The sequence below is a fragment of the Enhydra lutris genome, unplaced genomic scaffold (genome assembly GCF_002288905.1).
Source record: "Enhydra lutris kenyoni isolate GAN:26980312 unplaced genomic scaffold, ASM228890v2 scaffoldscaffold20, whole genome shotgun sequence".
NCBI classification, from domain to species: domain Eukaryota; kingdom Metazoa; phylum Chordata; class Mammalia; order Carnivora; family Mustelidae; genus Enhydra; species Enhydra lutris.
In genome coordinates, this window is record NW_019154104.1 from 773,486 (window position 1) to 792,023 (window position 18,538).

At 40.1% G+C, this 18,538-nt stretch overlaps 2 protein-coding genes across 2 annotated transcripts in view; one reads left to right on the top strand and one right to left on the bottom strand.

Annotated features, from left to right (window-relative positions):
• The window catches only part of LOC111148534 (arginase 2), a 29,227-nt gene extending 27,083 nt beyond the window's left edge, over window positions 1–2,144 (top strand). Inside the window, exon 8 of the mRNA XM_022505168.1 lies at window positions 1,660–2,144. Within this exon, the coding sequence (XP_022360876.1) occupies window positions 1,660–1,865 (206 nt within the window). The 3' untranslated portion in view covers window positions 1,866–2,144. The remainder of the gene's footprint in view (window positions 1–1,659) is intronic.
• LOC111148535 (vesicle transport through interaction with t-SNAREs 1B) overlaps window positions 2,105–18,538 on the bottom strand; it is a 30,136-nt gene continuing 13,702 nt past the window's right edge. Inside the window, exons 2-6 of the mRNA XM_022505169.1 lie at window positions 10,922–10,980; window positions 8,416–8,607; window positions 6,103–6,276; window positions 4,580–4,641; window positions 2,105–2,429 (exon numbers count right to left, since the gene is read on the bottom strand). Coding sequence (XP_022360877.1) covers window positions 2,333–2,429; window positions 4,580–4,641; window positions 6,103–6,276; window positions 8,416–8,607; window positions 10,922–10,980 — 584 coding nt within the window. The 3' untranslated portion in view covers window positions 2,105–2,332. The remainder of the gene's footprint in view (window positions 2,430–4,579; window positions 4,642–6,102; window positions 6,277–8,415; window positions 8,608–10,921; window positions 10,981–18,538) is intronic.

Genomic DNA, 18,538 nt, shown 5'->3' on the forward strand with positions numbered 1-18,538 from the left:
AGGCTTAAACCACTGAGCCACCCAGGTGCCCCTGATAGGAGTTTTAATATGGGGATACCAAAGATGAATGGTGACAAAGATTAATGAGTTGGCTACACAGGTTACTGTCACCCCATTCATCCTAGTTTGCAGTTTCCATTTCTGTCAGAAAGCTTCTACTTCCATGAAGGTTACTTTAAATGACCTTTCCTTGCAAAAATTAAACAACTACCACATGATACTTCAATACCATTTCATGAAATTGGGGTCTAAACAGCAGAGAGCCCACAATGAAAGGTCTAGTGCTATGGGAAACCCTTGAGTGGTTAGGATACATAGGGAAATTGAGGAATGTTCTCTCTGGAGCCTACTGGAACCTCAGACACTAAAGGAAGGAAAAGAATGCTTAGTTTATCAGGTCTGACAGTGGTAAGATAGTCGCATTTTCAGACCCACAATCTTAGATGTTATCAGTTGTCCTTCCGTTAGTGGCCACTGAACCTGTGTGTTCAATCCTCCATTTTGGTTCCCAATGACCCTACTTAGAGCAGGGGTTAGTAATCTCTAGTAGTTAGGTGGGGTAGTGGTTACACCTCATCGCTCCCTCCCCTGCTACATTATTTCTATTCCAAAAGACTATCATAACAGTGTTAACTAGCTACATAAAGCATTTTGCTTAAATTAGAGGGTGACAATAGTCTGGAAAACATGGGTAATAGCTATTTTTAATAGCTCAGACATTCTTGATTACTTCTGGGCTATACCAAAGACTCAGGTTTAGCTGAAATGAGACACACAGATCATCAAACACCCAGATGTTCGCACAGTGGAAATGCTGCAGTGACATGCTTGGACTATGCACTCCTAATAAGACTGCACGCTAAAAAGATCTATACGCCCGTGTTTCTAGGCATGATAGCTACCATAAGTATTTGCATACCTGTATTCTCCAAACTAGTTCAGATGACTTGAAGAGGTAGATTAACTTCATTCAGAATAACCAACTAAAAAGTTAAATACCTCAGAGAAGTAGGCTTGTGTGTTAGGGGTATGAAGTAGAAGGCAGGTCTGGATAGGTTCTTCTTCCCTTCTCAAACCCTTTAGTGTAAGTTCTTAACCCCTCACAGAAGGCAGTAAGTTCAAATTAAAGTATGGCCAAGTCTTCCCTTGACTAAGTGCAAGATATTGGGTCACTATGATGGGACAGCTCAGACCTGCAGGGATGACTATACTTAGGGCATGTGGGGTGCCTTAAGAGAGCAACGGAGTTCAAAAATGGGATGGCTCAAAAGAAGGAAGATGATCTCTTCATACAACTCTAGATAGACATCTGGAAGGTTCCTAGTAATACTGGACATGGCACACATTTTCCCATGTAGGTGGGAAAATCCTTGTCTACCTCTTCCCCACAAGCTCTTTCCTTATCCAGACAGCGTGACAGCTCTGCCTATTAAGTTGGTTGAACAGGGATGATAAATTGTAATCTTACTCTAGTATACAGTGTTTGAACTTCCTGCCCAAGACGAGGTAGGTATAAGGGGCTTCCTGACAGTGTGTAATTTTAATAGTAGAAAATGACTTTTTACCTTGGCTTGTTCTGTCTAGTGGGATGACCCTCTACTACCCTGAAAGTAGCAGCTAGGGTAGCTTCTGAGGTTCTATCATATTTTGGTCTTTCAGGGTTGCTGTCAGCACTGGATCTTGTTGAAGTCAATCCTCAATTGGCGGCTTCAGAGGAAGAGGCCAAGGCTACAGCTAGCCTGGCAGTGGATGTGATTGCTTCAAGTTTTGGTCAGACAAGAGAGGGAGGGCACATTGTCTATGACCAACTTCCTACTCCCAGTTCACCAGATGAATCAGAAAGGGAAGAACGTGTGAGAATTTAGGAAATTCTGTGTGCTGACATGTTTGTCACGAAAGACATTCCCGAATTATGAGGCATTTGAGGAGACAAATACTAAATGGTCATCTGGGTCAATACTGCCTTAATGAGAACATTTGCGCATTCTTACAACTGTAAAGTTTCCTTTCCCCCTCCATTTTGGTGACCAATAATACTACTGTAAGTTTGTTTTTTCTTTTTGCAGTTCACCGAGTATTAATATGTTGGAATACTACGTAAATATAAAGACGTCATAAACAGCATTTATTACGTTGGTATATCATACTGGTCTTGTTGCTATTCCTTCACAGTTATGCGGCTTTTTGTCTTCCCTCCCACCTCCCACGGTCTGGCTACACAGAGTATCCTCGAACCATTACCTCAGAGCAGCACTATGCTTATTCCCCATCTTTAACACCATTCATTCACAGGGTCAAAGTTCTGGTCCACAAACCCTTCCCTCTAGGAAGTTCAGTGCTTGTGAAAGAATTTGTAGTACACCAGGCCCCCTAGGATGGCCAGCTCCAGTATGATGACGATGGAAAGTAGCAGCTTGTTGGTTGTCACTCTACAGAGAGAAGCAAAGTAGGGAACAGTCAGAAGTGTGGATGACCTTATTTCTTTCTGTTCTTAATACTTAGGGGTTTGACAATGTAGCCAAGGCTGGATATACTGTGAGGCACACTGAATTGTTTTTTTTTTTTTTAAATCACATAGCCACTCAGCAGTTCTTTAGCTGGTAAATGCCAACTTGAAAGCTTTTTTCAGTTTAACTTAAGGGTAACACTACCTCACAGAAATACTGATGATTGGGATAACAGATGATAACAGATACCAACACATAAAAATGGTTTCTTCATTTTAAAATATGTTCAAATAGTAATTAATTCCTCACTTTAAAAACGGGTTTTCTAGGGGTCCCTGGCTGGCTCAGTTGGAAGAGCATGCAACTCTTGATCTCGGGGTCGTGAGTTCAAACCCCACACAGGCTCTAAAGATTACTTAAATTAAAAAATCTCAGGGGCGCCTGGGTGGCTCGGTGGGTTGAGCCGCTGCCTTCGGCTCAGGTCATGATCTCAGGTCTTGGGTTGGAGCCCCGCATCGGGCTTTCTGCTCGGCGGGGAGCCTGCTTCCTCCTCTCTCTCTGCCTGCCTCTCTGCCTACTTGTGATTTCTCTCTGTCAGGTAGATGAATAAAATCTTTAAAAAAAAAAAAAAATCAGCCTCTCTTTAAAAAAAAAAAAACTCACTTTTTCATATTTAATATATATTTTTATAAATAGCTCCTTCCAGAAAATTTTTTGTTTTTTTTTTTTAAAGTGGGCTTCACACCCAACATGGGGCCCGAACTCACAATCCCAAGATCAAGAGTTGCACACTCAACCAATGGAGTGAGTGCCCTGAAAAATATTTCTGAAATCAGGTTGAATCATATTTCAAAAAAGCAGAAATATAATACTATTAACTATTCTTCCTCCATCAACCCAAATGAACATCTTTATAAAGGTAGTATAAGAGCTTCAAAAATTTACTCTTTTGTTAACAAAGAATGTCATCTCTGGTTCTCATGTTAACTCTAAATTGAAGGTTTCCTTTTGTTTGACAAGGCATTTGCCATTGTTTAGGAAAATCTCATGGCTCAGTTATAGTTTTGTGTATACTAACTACCCACTTTAGGGTTTTTTTGTTTTTGTTTTTTAAAAGTTGACTTTTTGCTAACAGGGCAGAACTCCCTGATAAGGAAGAGGCTGACTACCATGAAGGACAAGCAGAGCCAAAAGCAAGTACTAAGCAGTAGCAGTAAAAAGTTTTTTTCTAACCAAGTTTATACAAATATACTTCAAGGAATATAAAGCTCCATGAGTCCCATGTGCTCTGAAAAATATAAGCTGGGATTAAAAGTGGACAAATTTCTCACTACTCAAGTCAGAGCAGCATATACTTTTTTATTTTTTAAAGGTTTTTTATTTGAGAGCACAAGTGGGGGAGGAGCAGAGGGAGAGGGTGAAGCAGACCCCCTGCTCAGCTCCATCCCATCCCTGGGGCTCCATCCCAGGACCCTGGGATCATGACCTGAGCCGAAGGCAGATGCTTAACCTAACTGACTGAGCCACCCAGGAGCCCCAGAGCAGCATATACTTTTAACAAAGAATTTTGCCCTGGGGTATTTAATTAGAAAAGATAATACTTTATCAGAACCTTTGCAAGTCACTGTTTGTCTTAGTCACAAAATTTCTCTTAACTCTGTTTTTTTTCAAATCTTTTTTTTTAAAGATTTTATTGATTTATTTGACAGACAGAGATCACGAGTAGGCAGAGAGACAGGCAGAGACAGAGAGAGGGAGGAGGCAGGCTCCCTGCTGAGCAGAGAGCCCCATGTGGGGCTCGATCCCAGAACCCTGGGATCATGACCTGAGCCAAAGGCAGAGGCTTTACCCCACTGCGCCACCCAGGCGCCCCTCTTAACTCTATTTTTAAAATTACTTTCTGGGGGCGCCTGGGTGGCTCAGTCATTAAGCATCTGCCTTCAGCTCAGGTCATGATCCTAGGGTCCTGGGTTCGAGCCCCACATCGGGCTCTCTGCTCAGCAGGGAGCCTGCTTCCCCGCTCTCCCACTCCCCCTGCTTGTGTTCTTTCTCTTGCTGTTTTGTGTTCCCTCTCTCACTGTCATGTTCCCTCTCTGTCAAATAAAATCTTTAAAAAAAGAAAACAAACTTACTTTCTGGACATTGAACGGAGAATCTTTCGACTTTTGCTCAAGTTTTCACTTGTGTTTACCAGCTGGGAAGAGAAAATAGCAATTATTTCCCCCTTCTAAAGTATATACTGTAGAAGTTGAAGGTTCCTAAACTGACCATGGGCATTAAAGGGTGTGTGCTGAAAAATTCCATCAAACCAATTTGAATGATGGCCTCTGAATATATATGTAGAAAAACCGGAAAGGACAAGATACTCGAGTACTCAATGAGTAGGCTTAGGAATTATTATATCTCAAGGTTACTGTGGAGAACTCCTGGGACCAAACTGATTCTTCACCTTGGCTACTCAAAACGGAAAAAGACTTCAAGTGTACCTCCGTCGATAACTGTGAGGAAACTTCAGATTTGAATTTCATCAGCCAAACTCCAGGGGAGCTTCTTGAGGTTTTGTTTTTGTAGGCTGGTGGATTTCCACTTTTGGGATCTGGTTCTTTTTTCTTTAGCCCTTTTACAGATACACTGAATTGTGAAAGGGATCATTCTTTTAAAAGCTTTTTAAAAAATTACTTTCTTTTGGTTGCCTGTTAATATCTAGATTGCTGGGGGACATTTCAACAGATGCCATCTGCCATCTGTTCCATTCCCCAGTGGCCATAAGTAAGCTGATCGCTCAGCTTGCTCCTTGGCTTTTAAATTCAACCAATCCATCTGATGTGTTAAAACCACCTAGTCGGTAAACAAGTTGCCTTCTCTACAGTATACCTTGAATTCAGTGGTTGTGAATTTTTACTGAGGAGGCAAAGGCATCATTCTGATTTAAGAATGGACAACTGCAACTCTTAGGATATATGAGGAAATCTTCTCCAATCCCCACATGGAGGAAGTCATCCAAGTCTTGCCAATAGTATCTGTTCTTCAATTTGTATTGGCCTCATAATGTTAAGAATATAACATTCTATTGGCAAGTTGTACTATTTTTAAAATTCCTATGCAGGTGTATGGAAAGGGAGGAAGGAGATGTTTTTCAGAGGCCTTGATATAGTTATTTCCCGTTTTTTCCCACAGCAATCTAGCTTACCTTGGGTAACAACAGAGTTATAGTCCAGGACTGAACCTCTAAACTGTCAGCAGTACTATTTTATGACATGTGGAAAATAGCCTTGGATCTAAAGGACAAAAAAACTAGGATTGTTTAAGTGGATGGTGCTTTCATAAGAACAGCATAATATCCTACTATAGATAGATTAATATGAGAAAAATCTCAGGTTGGTAATCTAGGAATTGAAGGACAGAGTGGCTACAATCTTAGAGTTGACAATCTTCCATAAATGCAGAAACTGGGTTTCTTCAGTCTTTTTTTTGGCCTCCAGTGACCTCTAAATCCAAGGGGTAAAATTATTTTCAAGATAAATCTCTCAGTTGAGAAAAGTGTAACCATCTAAGAGGTCCTAACCCTGAATTCTGAACTGCTGTAGCTTCTGACAGTGGCAAGGCATCAGGATATAAAGGGCCCACCTACTTTCCCCTATCTGCTCAGACTTACCCTATTCTTAGTACGTTCCAACTGTTCACGTTGTTCCCCCAGCTCTTCTATGATTTCTGAGCCAATCTGGTCAGTCTCTGTGGCAATCCGATGAGAACGCTCAATGCTCTGTGTGGCCCGGTTCAGGCTGTCTGTGCCTTGTAGAAGCAATGCCCTTTGAGACTGTAACCGGTTCTGACAGGAACCAGAAAGGAAGAGAAATGTTAAATTCATTTATCAGCACATTCCTTGTGACCCTTCTGATGTAAGAAGGGATATAGTACATGTAGTGATTTTCATTACTTTTAAGACTTTAAAGATGCTAACTATAAGATTATTAGAATCCAATACAAGATCACATACCTCCCATGCCACTGCTTGTTATACTTAAATGTGAGGGAAGAAAAGAATTAAAAACATCAGAGCACTTTCCCTGATTTGGTGATGAATTTGAACTGACTTGTGGACTAACAACAACTGAGAGGCAGTGGCCCAAGTTTGGGGTGCAGGAGCTATCCAAATATGCATACAACCTGTAACTGTTGACAGGGCAACAAACCAACCAACTTAACTCCACAGCCTAGAACTAGATTAATTCACTGAAGATTTCCACCTGACCAGTACTGAGGATTGAGTGACCATGAATAAGCTATTCATTTGCAGCACAGAATTCACTTAGAAGTCTGAAACACTATCGTATTTTGGAAGACACTTAAGCGATTACAGTCTTGGAAACCCAAAAAGAATTTCACCTCAGACCAAACAAAACAAAACTCTGAAGTTGCCACAATGGTGACTGCTCTCAGGGACGGAGGATCTGGGTCCAAATAAGCTGCCCTCATTTCCCAAGTGCCCTAATTTTCTAAATCCCTGCCAAAGTTTTACTTCACCTATAATCCCAAGCATAGAAGGCAAGATGACAGAAGTAGCCCTTGTCAGTCAGAATTAACCATTGACAAATGGGTAAGTTCTTCACTATTCAAAGCACTTACACATTCACAAAGGGGTTGGTTCACAGGGCCTATTACTAAACAGGTGACTCCTCGCACTAGATACCACATCAAGAAACCAAAATACTGAGTTTTCAGATAAGTAACTAGTCTTTTCATATTTGGCATACACATCAGTGGACGACAGAACCACTGCATGACACTGAAATAAACCCCAGTTAACTTTAGCTTAAAAGAAGCAGGAATAAGGATTTTTTTTTTCCAAGTAAAAGACAGGGATTTTTAACTAATGAGACTGAAGAGCAGTAAGATCATATAAATCAACCCCAGGTTTGGAACAATAATGCCATGAGGGTCGTATGTATAAATTGTCTTTGTAATTTCTGAAACTAGTAATTTTAAAGCAAATTATTGTTTGGTTTTATCTCCCCTTTTTTGGGGTTACTGTTGATTTTTGGTAACAAACACCCAAAGTCACATTATACCTCTCATCTTACTTTAACAAGCTTCATCTGACTGCCATTTCCCAGTCTCTCTTCACAACTGAATTCTGAAAAGTTTCTATTATTCCCTCTAGTTTTGACATCAGCAATGTCAGACCAGTATCATATGAATGTCTTCTGAATCACAATCAGGATGCATCACGAAACAGGACTGTTTAACACTGCACTATTAGCCTTTCTACATATGTGCAGTCTGTGGTTGTGGGGCCCCCTCCATCTCTCTCCCACACTATTTGCCAAACCACTTGCCAGGCCATTTATATACTTTGTGCAGTGGAGTGTTAATTCCAAATGCAACACATCACAGTTAATCTTTGTAAACTTGTATTCCTTTATCGAGCTTCTCTAGATAGTTTCAAAATATAGATTCTCAATTCTGTCCATCTAATTTTATAAATCAGAATAGTGGAGTCTAGAAAGGCACTATGGCTTACTTTCCATTACAACTAAGTGAGCTATTAGCACCCACCTGAGAAGCTTCCTGCCTTCTCTACTAGGTCTCTGGTCTTGGGCCATCTCGATATAATGTAAAGGACAGCTAGGGTTAATCTGTAACAATACTCTGGATAAATTAAAAACCTAACTGAATTTTTTTAGTGTAAGTGAAAAACTGGATCAATGAAAAACTGGATCAAAATCCGGATACGAAGAATAGGAAACACTTGTATTCTTCCACTAAGCACCAAGTACTAGTACATAAAAGATACTAAGAAATCTAAATAAGCATGGATTGGAAAGATCTGCATTAAGTAGAGTAGAGATGGTTACCCAAGAGACAAAGGGGAGTTGGATGCAGGAAACAGGTGGGAAGAACAAGACTGTACAACATGACTAATCTTTGTGCCACAGGCCCTTAAGGGGAAAAAACAATTGAAGCTTACCATGTGCTCATTCTCTACAGCATATGAGCCATATTTCATGTCTCCTCGGCCCCCAGGTGTGGCTGTCAAAGGGGTGCTTCTCACTTCCCGATGGAGTTTGGCAAGGTCCTTCCGGTAGGTTCGGAGTTTAGACATCATAGGGTTACGGAAAGACAGGGGTGCGTAACGTAGTTCTTCTTCCATCTCTGCCAGCTAGGAAGGCAGAAAGTAGAGAACAGATGGGCTGGGTATTTTTCTCTCTCATCTGGGCATATGCCTCGTTTGGACTAACGAAACCACGGCAACTGCAAATAAGTATTCAACCCTGTGTTCCACGAAGGCAGGGATCACATGTGACATGTCGACCTCTTTTCTCTGAGTGCCTGGCATAATGCCTAGCATGCAGAGAACAGGCATTCAAAAAGTTTGTGATGAATGAGTGAAAAAACTAACAAGGATCTTACTTCCTATTAAACATTTTTATATACATTTTATTTAATCCTCATTTAATCTTTCCCCTGTCCTCAATAAGGTAGGAGATACGACTTCTATTTCATATATAAGAATTGAAGAAATCTGCTCAAGATTCCACAATCTCCAAATTCCCTTTTCAGTATAACAATTTGTTTGTTATGGTTCAAGTGCTATCATGAAGCACTTTGAAGTCTACTATACTACAAATGATAGGGGTCTGGCATTCTTCTTTCCTCTTCTTTCTGAAAATCAGTCATTTGTCTCCATGTGGATAACCAAGGGTCCAAATCAGATTTCCATTTTATTGGGTAAGTAAAATGTAACACCCACACATGTTCTCAAGAGGCCATAAATTATTTTCATCTGCTTGAGATGGCCAGAGTTGGACTGGTTAATTTTGTTAATGTCTTTGCAGATGTCTTTTAAAACAAAAGGGAATGTGGCTACAACCACTTCTGAGGTACAGTTTTTTTTTTTTTTTAAAGATGTTATTTATTTATTTGACAGAGAGATCACAAGTAGACGGAGAGGCAGGCAGAGAGAGAGAGAGAGAGGGAAGCAGGCTTCCTGCCGAGCAGAGAGCCCGATGTGGGACTCGATCCCAGGACCCCGAGATCACGACCTGAGCTGAAGGCAGCGGCTTAACCCACTGAGCCACCCAGGCGCCCCCTGAGGTACAGTTTTTTGGTGATTTAGTAAGTTTAACAAGAAGAATAACTGATTTTATTTTATTATTTTTTTTATTTTTTTATTTGACAGACAGAGATCACAAGTAGGCAGAGAGGCAGGCAGAGAGAGAGAGAAAAAGAGAAGCAGGCTCCCTGCTGAGCGGAGAGCTAGACGTGGGGCTCAATCCCAGGACCCTGAGATCATGACCTGAGCCAAACGCAGAGGCTTTAACCCACTGAGCCACCCAGGTGCCCCAAGAATAACTGATTTTAATGGCCAGCTTTTTATTTTTGAGAGAGAAAGAGAAGGCAGGGAGGAAATGTGGGAGAGGGGCTGTGGGAAAGAGAGAATCCCAAGCAGGCTCCATGCCCAGCATGAGACAACTGGGACTTGATGCCATGACTCTAAGATCATGACTGAGCTGAAATCAAGAGTTGGACACCCAACTAAGCTACCCAGGTGCCCCAATGGCCAGTTTTTTAAATTAAATTTTTTTATTTTTTTTAAAGATTGTATTTATCTGAGAGAGAGAGGGGGAAGGTGCAGAGGGAGAAGATGACTCCCCGCTGAGCAGGGAGCCCTGCACAGGGCTCAATCCCAGGACCCTGATATCATGAGACAAAGGCTAATGCTTAATTGACTGAGCCACCCAGGGACCCACAATTTTTTTTTATTTTTTTTATTTTTTTTTTTATTTTTTTATTTTATTTATTTTTTTTTTTTAAAGATTTTATTTATTTATTTGACAGACAGAGATCATAAGTAGGCAGAGAGGCAGACAGAGAGAAAGGGAAGCAGGCTCCCTGCTGAGCAGAGAACCCGATGCGGGACTCGATCCCAGGACCCCGAGATCATGACCTGAGCCGAAGGCAGCGGCTTAACCCACTGAGCCACCCAGGCGCCCTCCACAATTTTTTTTTAAAGATTTATTTATTCATTCTAGAGTGTGTGCATGTGGGGGGAGCAGAGGGAGAGCATTTTAAAGCAGACTCCCTGTTGAGTGCAGAGACTGATACAGCCCAATCCCATGGCCCATGAGATCATGACCCCAGATGAAACCACGCTTAAAAAACTGAGCCACCCAGGTGCCCCTAAATGAAATTTTAAAAGACCACCCAGGTAAAGGTTTGAGAATGCCCTTACTAACTCATATCAGGAATGTATTATATATCAAAGACTCATTTTAAGAGAGTATCCAAGCTTTATCCATTTGTGTTTGTCAAACTCCCTCATCACGTACCCAACCAACGGCCTCATTTAGTAAGAAATAATCAAAATCAAGACCAATAGACAGGAACAGTTAATCTGTGATCAGGTAATAAGCATACTTCTAGAAAAGACTAACTCCAGATAGAAGAAGTAAGGCTTTGTTCCCTGTACTCACCGTTTCATTTGCTTCTTGTTGCTTTTCATCAAAATCTCTGATCAGCTTCTTCTTCTCTTCTAGAAAAGAGAGACAAGTTTTAAGTGCTAAGTCCTCTTTTCATATATTTAGAGGTCATTCCCTCTGCTTAAACTGCCCAACCCTCCCCTGATGGGACTAGTAGTACTTAATCATCTCTAAAAAGTACTTCTTCTTCTTCTTCTTCTTCTTCTTCTTTTTTTTTTTTACAATTTTTTTTAGCACAAGTACATGTGAGCTGATGGGGGTAAGGAGGAGGAGGGGGAGAGGGAGAGAAAGAATCTTAAGCAGATTCCACATCTAGCACAAGGACGACGTGGCGTGGGGCTGTATCTCATGATCCTGAGATCATGACCAAAGCCAAAATCAAGAATTGAATGCTTAACCTTAAGATTGAGCCACCTGGGCACATTTAGAAATGCACTGGAAATTGTTATCATGATGATGGGGGAAGGGAAAGGGTAGGTATTATGAATGGAATTTAGTACTCAGGGAACAAAATTATCCATGCTTGGGACACTCCTGCATGACAATTATCTGGCCCCAAAGGTTAGTATTATCCTACTAAGAAACAGTACAGGTCTAAGTTAATCACTGTCGATTAATGGTCCCCTAGAAGGATCACGCACACCTTCATCAACAAGAATGTTTAGCAATACTGAATATTTGAAATCAGTATTGGGAAGCAGGCTTCCCACTGTGCAGGGAGCCCAATGCAGGGCTTGATCCCAGGACCCTGGGATCATGACCTGAGCTGAAGGCAGACTCCCAACGACTGAGCCACCCAGGTGGCCCCTTGTCCCCACTTTTAACTCCAATATAAAACACTTCTCTATATTAACCCTTATCAACTGCTTTTCTGCAAAACAAATTCAAAACTCACCTACTCTGCTTGCTGGGGAGAGTGCATGGCATGGTACATATTTCTTGGCCATACCCACTGATGGTAATATGTAAAATGAAGCAAATACCACTGACTCACATAGTTGAGTCATTCCCCTTTCAATTCTGTTTCAATCCTTTATCTTGTCATTTGGTCTTTATATGCTTAATTGACTAGTATGTCTTTAATACCTAAAACTACTAATTTCTTCTTTAAACAAAAAGAACAGGCTTCAGCTGCCAAGCAGTAACACTTAACTAAAACAACACTGTTCTGCCTTCACTGTATTTTTCTGATCACTTAGGTAGGTTTGAAAGATTTTCCACTGAACAGATTATATATCATTCCATCCAAAAACAGTGCAATACACATTCCTTTCAAGTGTACATGGAATAGTCTCCAGGATAGATCACATACTAGCCACAAAACAAGTCTCAGTAAATTTAAACAGACTGAAATTCTACCATGCATCTTTTCTGAACACAATGGTACAAAACTAGAAATCAATCATAGAAAAAATTGGAAAGAACACATATATGGAGGCTAAATAACATGCTACTGAACAATGAATGGGTCAACCAAGAAAACAAAGAGGACATCAAAAAAATACATGAAGACACAAGTATTGGCAAGGATGTGGAGAAAAAGGAACCCCGATGTGCTGTTGGTGGGAATGCAAACTGGTGCAGCCACTGTGGAAAACAGTATGGAGGTTCCTCAAAAAATTAAAAATAGAGCTACCCTTTGACCCAGTAAATCAACTATTTGCCCAAAGAAAACAGAAACACTGACTCGAAAAGATATGTGCACCCCTATGTTTACTGCAGCATTACTTACACTAGCCAAGAAACATGGATGCAGCCCAAGTGTCTATCCCAGATGAATGGGTAAGATATGTCACACACACACACACACACACACACACACACACACACACAGAAACACACGGATATTACTCAGCCATAAAAAATAAAATCTTGCCATTTGCAACAACATAGATGGATCTAGGGGTGTAATGCTAATAAGTGAAATAAGTCAGCTGGAGGAAGACTTAACACCATATGACTTCACTCATATGTGGAATTTAAGAAACAAAAACAAACAGGAAGAGGTGCCTGGGTGGCTCAGTGGGTTAAGCCTCTGCCTTCGGCTCAGGTCATGATCTCAAGGTCCTGGGATGGAGCCCCGCATTGGGCTCTCTGCTCAGCAGGGAGCCTGCTTCCCTTCCTCTCTCTCTCTCTTTCCTGTTCCTCTCTCTCTGCCTGCCTCTCTGCCTACTAGTGATCTCTCTGTCAAATAAATAAATAAAATATTTAAAAACAAAAAAAACAAACAGGAAAAAAAAAGAGGAAAAAACCAGATGCTTAAATACAGAGAAACAAACTGGTCTTTTTCAGAGGTGAAGAAGGAGGGAGCAAGGGGAAAATAGGTGAAGGGTAAGGGTATTAAGAGGACACTTATCATGATAAGCACTGAATAATGTACAGAATTGCTGAATCACTATATTGTATACCTGAAACTAATATTACACTGTATGTCGACTATACTGGAATTTTTTAAAAAGTACATAGAGACCAACACAACGGTCCAAAATTGTTGGGATGCAGCAAAAACCGTTCTAAGAGGGAAGTTTAAAGCAATACAGGCCTACCTCAAGAAATAAGAACACTCTCAAAGAAATAACCTAACGTTACACCTAAAGGACCAAGGGAAAGAACAAAGTCCAAAGCCAGTAGAAGAAAGGATATAATAAAGTTAGCACAGAAATAAATGGAACAGAGATAAAAACAAACCAAACAAAACCTCAAAAACAATGGAGTGCCTTACACCTAAAGGAGCTAGAAAAAGAACAAGAAACAAAACCTAAAACCAGCAGAAGAAAGGAAATAATAAAGATCAGAGCATAAATAAATGACAGAAACAAAAACCAACAGAAGAGATCAATGAAACCAGGAGCTGGTTCTTTGGGGGGGAAAAATCGGTAAAACTGATAAACCTCTACCCAGACTTAAGAAAAAAATAAAAAGGACTCAAAATCATAAATGAGAGAGGAGAAATAACCAACACCAAGATATACAATTATAGGATTATGAAAAACTATATGCCAAAAAAGTGGAAAGCCTAGAAGAAATGGATAAATTCCTAGAAACATATAGATCACTAAAACTGAAACAGGAAGAAATAAAAACTGAACAGACTGATTACCAGCAAATATATTGAATCAGTAATCAACACACTCCCAACAAACAAAAGTCCAGGACCTGAGAGCTCCACAGGTAAATTCTATCTAACATGTACAGAGTAGTTAATGCCTATTCTCAAACTATTCCAAAAAAATAGAAAAGGAAGGAAAACTTCTAAATCCATTCTAATCCAGCATAACCCTGATGTTAAAAGGTAAGACACAACAACAACAAAAACTACAGGCCAATTTCCCTGATGAACATAGATGTAAAAATCCTCATCAAAATATTAGCAATCCGGGCGCCTGGTGGCTCAGTGGGTTAAAGCCTCTGCCTTCAGCTCAGGTCATGATCTCAGGGTCCTGCATCGAGTCCCACATCGGGCTCTCTGCTTGGCAGGGGGCCTGCTTCCCCCTCTCCCTCTGCCTGTCTGTATGCCTATTTGTGATCTCTCTCTGCCAAATAAATAAATAAAATCTTTAAAAAATATATATTAGCAATCCATATCCAACAATACCTTAAAAAAGTCATTCACCACAATCAAGTGGGCTTTATTCTAGGGATTCAAGAATGGCTCAGTATTTGCAAATGAATCAATGTGATGTATCATATCAATAACAGAAAGAATAAAAAACCATTACCATCACCTTAGTAGATGCAGGAAAGCATCTGACAAAGTACAACATCTGTTCATGATAAACTCTCAACAAAGTTGGTTTAGAGAGAGCATACCTCACCATAATAAAGGCCATATATGAAAAACCCGCAACTAACATCATACTCAATGGAGAAAAAGTGAGAGCTTTTCCTTTAAGAAGGGGGAACAAGACAAAGATATACAAAGATATCTTGGGGCACCTGGGTGGCTCAGTGGGTTAAAGCCTCTGCCTTCGGCTCAGGTCATGATCCCAGGGTCCTGGGATCGAGCTCCGTGTCTGGCTCTGCTTGCCAGAGAGCCTGCTTCCCTTCCTCTCTCTCTGCCTGCCTCTCTGCCTACTTGTGATCTGTCAAAAAAATAAATAAAATCTTAAAAAAAAGAAAAAGAAAAAGAAAAAGATGTCCACCCTTAGCACTTTTATTCAACAAAGTACCAGAAGTGTTAGTTGCAGGAATCAGACAAAATGAAATAAAAGGCATACAAACTGGTATGGAAGAAGTAAAACATTCCCTATTTGCAGATGACATGATTCTATATACAGAAAACTCTAAAGACTCCAGCAAAAAACTACTAGAATAAATGAATTCAGTGAAGTCATAAAAAACGAAATTAATGTACAAAAGTCTGTTGCATTTCTGTACACTAATAATGAAGTAGCGGAAAGAGAAATTAAGAAAACAATCCCATTTACAATCATACCAAAAATAATAAAATACCTAGTAAACTTAACCAACAATGTGAAGGATCTGTATTCTGACAACTATAAAACACTGATAAAAGAAACTGAACCTGACAAACAGAAAGATATTCCATGCTCATGGACTGGAAGAATAAATATTGTTAAAATGTCCACACTACTTAAAGCAATTGACAGATTTAACACAATCCCTATCAAAATACCAACAGCTTTTTTTTGTTTTCCCAAAGATTTAATTTATTTATTTCAGAGAGAGAATGAAAGAGAGCACGAGAGGGGAGAAGGTCAGAGGGAGAAGCAGACTCCCCATGGAGCTGGAAGCCCGATCCCGGGACTAAGGGATCATGACCCAAGCCAAAGGCAGTCACTTAACCATTGAGCCACCCAGGCACCCTACCAACAGCATTTTTCATAAAAACTGAAACAAATAATACTAAAATCTACATAGAATCACAAAAGACCCTGAATAGCCAAAGTAATCTTAAGAAAGAACAACAAAGCTGGAGGTACCATAATCTCAGATTTCAACATACACTATAAAGCTGTAGTGATCAAACAGTGTGGTACTGGCAAAGAAATGGACATATAGATCAGTGGAACAGAAGAGAGAGCCCAGAAGTAAACCCATGCTCACATGACCAATTAATTTACAATAAAGGAGCAAGAATATATTAACAGGAAAATGTCTCTTCAATAAATGGTGCTGGGAAAACTAGACAGCTATATGCAAAAGAATGAAAATGGACCCCTTTCTTACACTATACACATATATAATGGATAAAGACCTAAATGAGACCTGAAACCATGAAACTCCTAGAAGAAAACATAAGCAATAATTTCTTTTACAACAGCCACAGAAACATTTTTTCTAGATATGTTTCCTCAGGCAAGGGAAACAAAAGCAAAATGAAATTACTGGGACTACACCAAAAGAAAAAGCTTTTACAAAGCAAACCATCAACAAAACAAAAAGGCAATCTACTGAATTTGCAAATGATATATCCAATAGGGGTTAATATCCAAACTATATAAAGAACTTAGAAAACTCAACACCAAAAAACCCCCCAAATAATCCAATTAAAAAATGGGCAAAGGATCTGAATAAACATTTTTCCAAAGAAGACCTACAGATGGCCAACAGACATATGAAAAAATACTCAACATCACTAATCATTAGGGAAATGCACATCAAAACCACAATGAGATATCATCTTACACCTGTCAGAATGGCTTTAAAAACCCCACAAGGGAAGCCTGGGTGGCTCAGTCGGTTAAGCAGCTGCCTTCGGGCTCAGGTCACGATCCCAGGACCCTGGGATTGAGCCCCACATTACGCTCCTTGCTCAACAGGGAGCCTGCTTCTCCCCTGACTGCCATTCTCTGTAATCATGCTTGCTCTCGGTCTCTCTGTCAAATAAATAAATAAAATCTTTAAAAATAAATAAAACAAAATGAAAAACACAAGAAACAATAAGTGTTGGCAAGGATGTGAAGAAATAGGAACCCTCATGCACTGTTCGTGGGAATGCAAACTGATGCAGCCCCTGTGGAAAACAGTACGGAGTTTTCTCAAAAATTAAAAATAGAATCACATGATCCAGTAATTCCACTACTGGGTAACTACCCCAAGAAAACAAAAACACTAATTTGAAAAGACATATGCACCCCTATGTTTAATATTATTTACAATAACCAAGATATGGAAGCAACCCAAGTGTCCACCTATAGATAAATGGATTAAGATGTGGGGTATGTGTGTATGTGTACATGAATATGCAAAATGGAATATGATTCACCCATAAAAAAGGAAAAGAATGAGATCTTACCATTTGTGACAACATGGGTAGATCTAGAGGGCATAATGTTAAGTGAAGTAAGTCAAAATGAAAGACAAATACTATATGATTTTTTTTTAAGATTTTATTTGAAAGAGAGAGCATGAGTGTGTGCATGCATGAGCAGGAGGAAAGGGGCAGAGGGAAAAGGATAAGTAGACTCCCTATTGAGCAGGGAGCCCAACTCGGGGTTCAGTCCCAGTACCAGGCAATCATGACCTGAGCCAAAGGCAGACGCCTAACCGACTGAGCTACCCAGGGACCCTGACAAATACCATATGATTTCACTCATATTTTGGAATTCAAGAAACAAATGAACAAAATAAAAAAGAGACAAAGAATAAACCAGATTCTTAAACACAGAGAACAAACTGATGGTTACTAAAGTGGAAGCAGATGGGGGATGGGTGAAATAGATAAAGGGAATTAAGTACAATTCTCTCTCTCTTTTTTTTTAAAGATTTTATTTATTTATTTGACAGAGATCACAAGTAGGCGGAGAGGCAGGCAGAGAGAGAGGAGGAAGCAGTCTCCCCGCTGAGCAGAGAGCCCGACGTGGGGCTCGATCCCAGGACCCTGGGATCATGACCCGAGCCGAAGGCAGAGGCTTTAACCCACTGAGCCACCCAGGCGCCCCAGTACAATTCTCTTGATGAGCACTGAAAAATATATAGAATTACTGAATCATTATATTGTATACCTGAAACTAATACAACACTGTATGTTAATTATACATCAAAAAAAGCCAAAATAAAAATAAATTTTAAAAAACTGGTGTGGTAGGGCACCTGGGTGGCTCAGTGGGTTGGGGCCTCTGCCTTCAGCTCAGGTCATGATCCCAGGGTCCTGGGATCGAGCCCCGCATTGGGCTCTCTGCTCGGCGGGGAGCCTGCTTCCCTTCCTCTCTCTCTGCCTGCCTCTCTGCCTACTTGTCATCTCTGTCAAATAAATAATAAAAATCTTAAAAAAACAAAACAAAACAAAAAACAAAACAAAACAAAACTTGGGGTGGTTTGGTGACTCAGACAGTTAAGCATCTGCCTTTGGCACAGGTCATGATCCCAGGGTCCTGGGATCTGGCTCCCTAAGCCTGTTTCTCCCTCTTCTTCTGCAGCTCCCCCTGCTAGTGCTCCTGTGCTCTTTCACTCTCTCTGTCAAATAAAATTGAAATCTTTCTAAAAAAATTTAATTAAATAGCAATATTTGGAGAACTGAAATTTACATAAACATTCAAATACTTCAAACTAAAAAAAAGATTTTCCATTTAAAGCGGTAATATGAAATTTCCTTTTAAAATAACTACATATTAAGTAAATTTATTTTAGAACTTAATATAAAGAAAA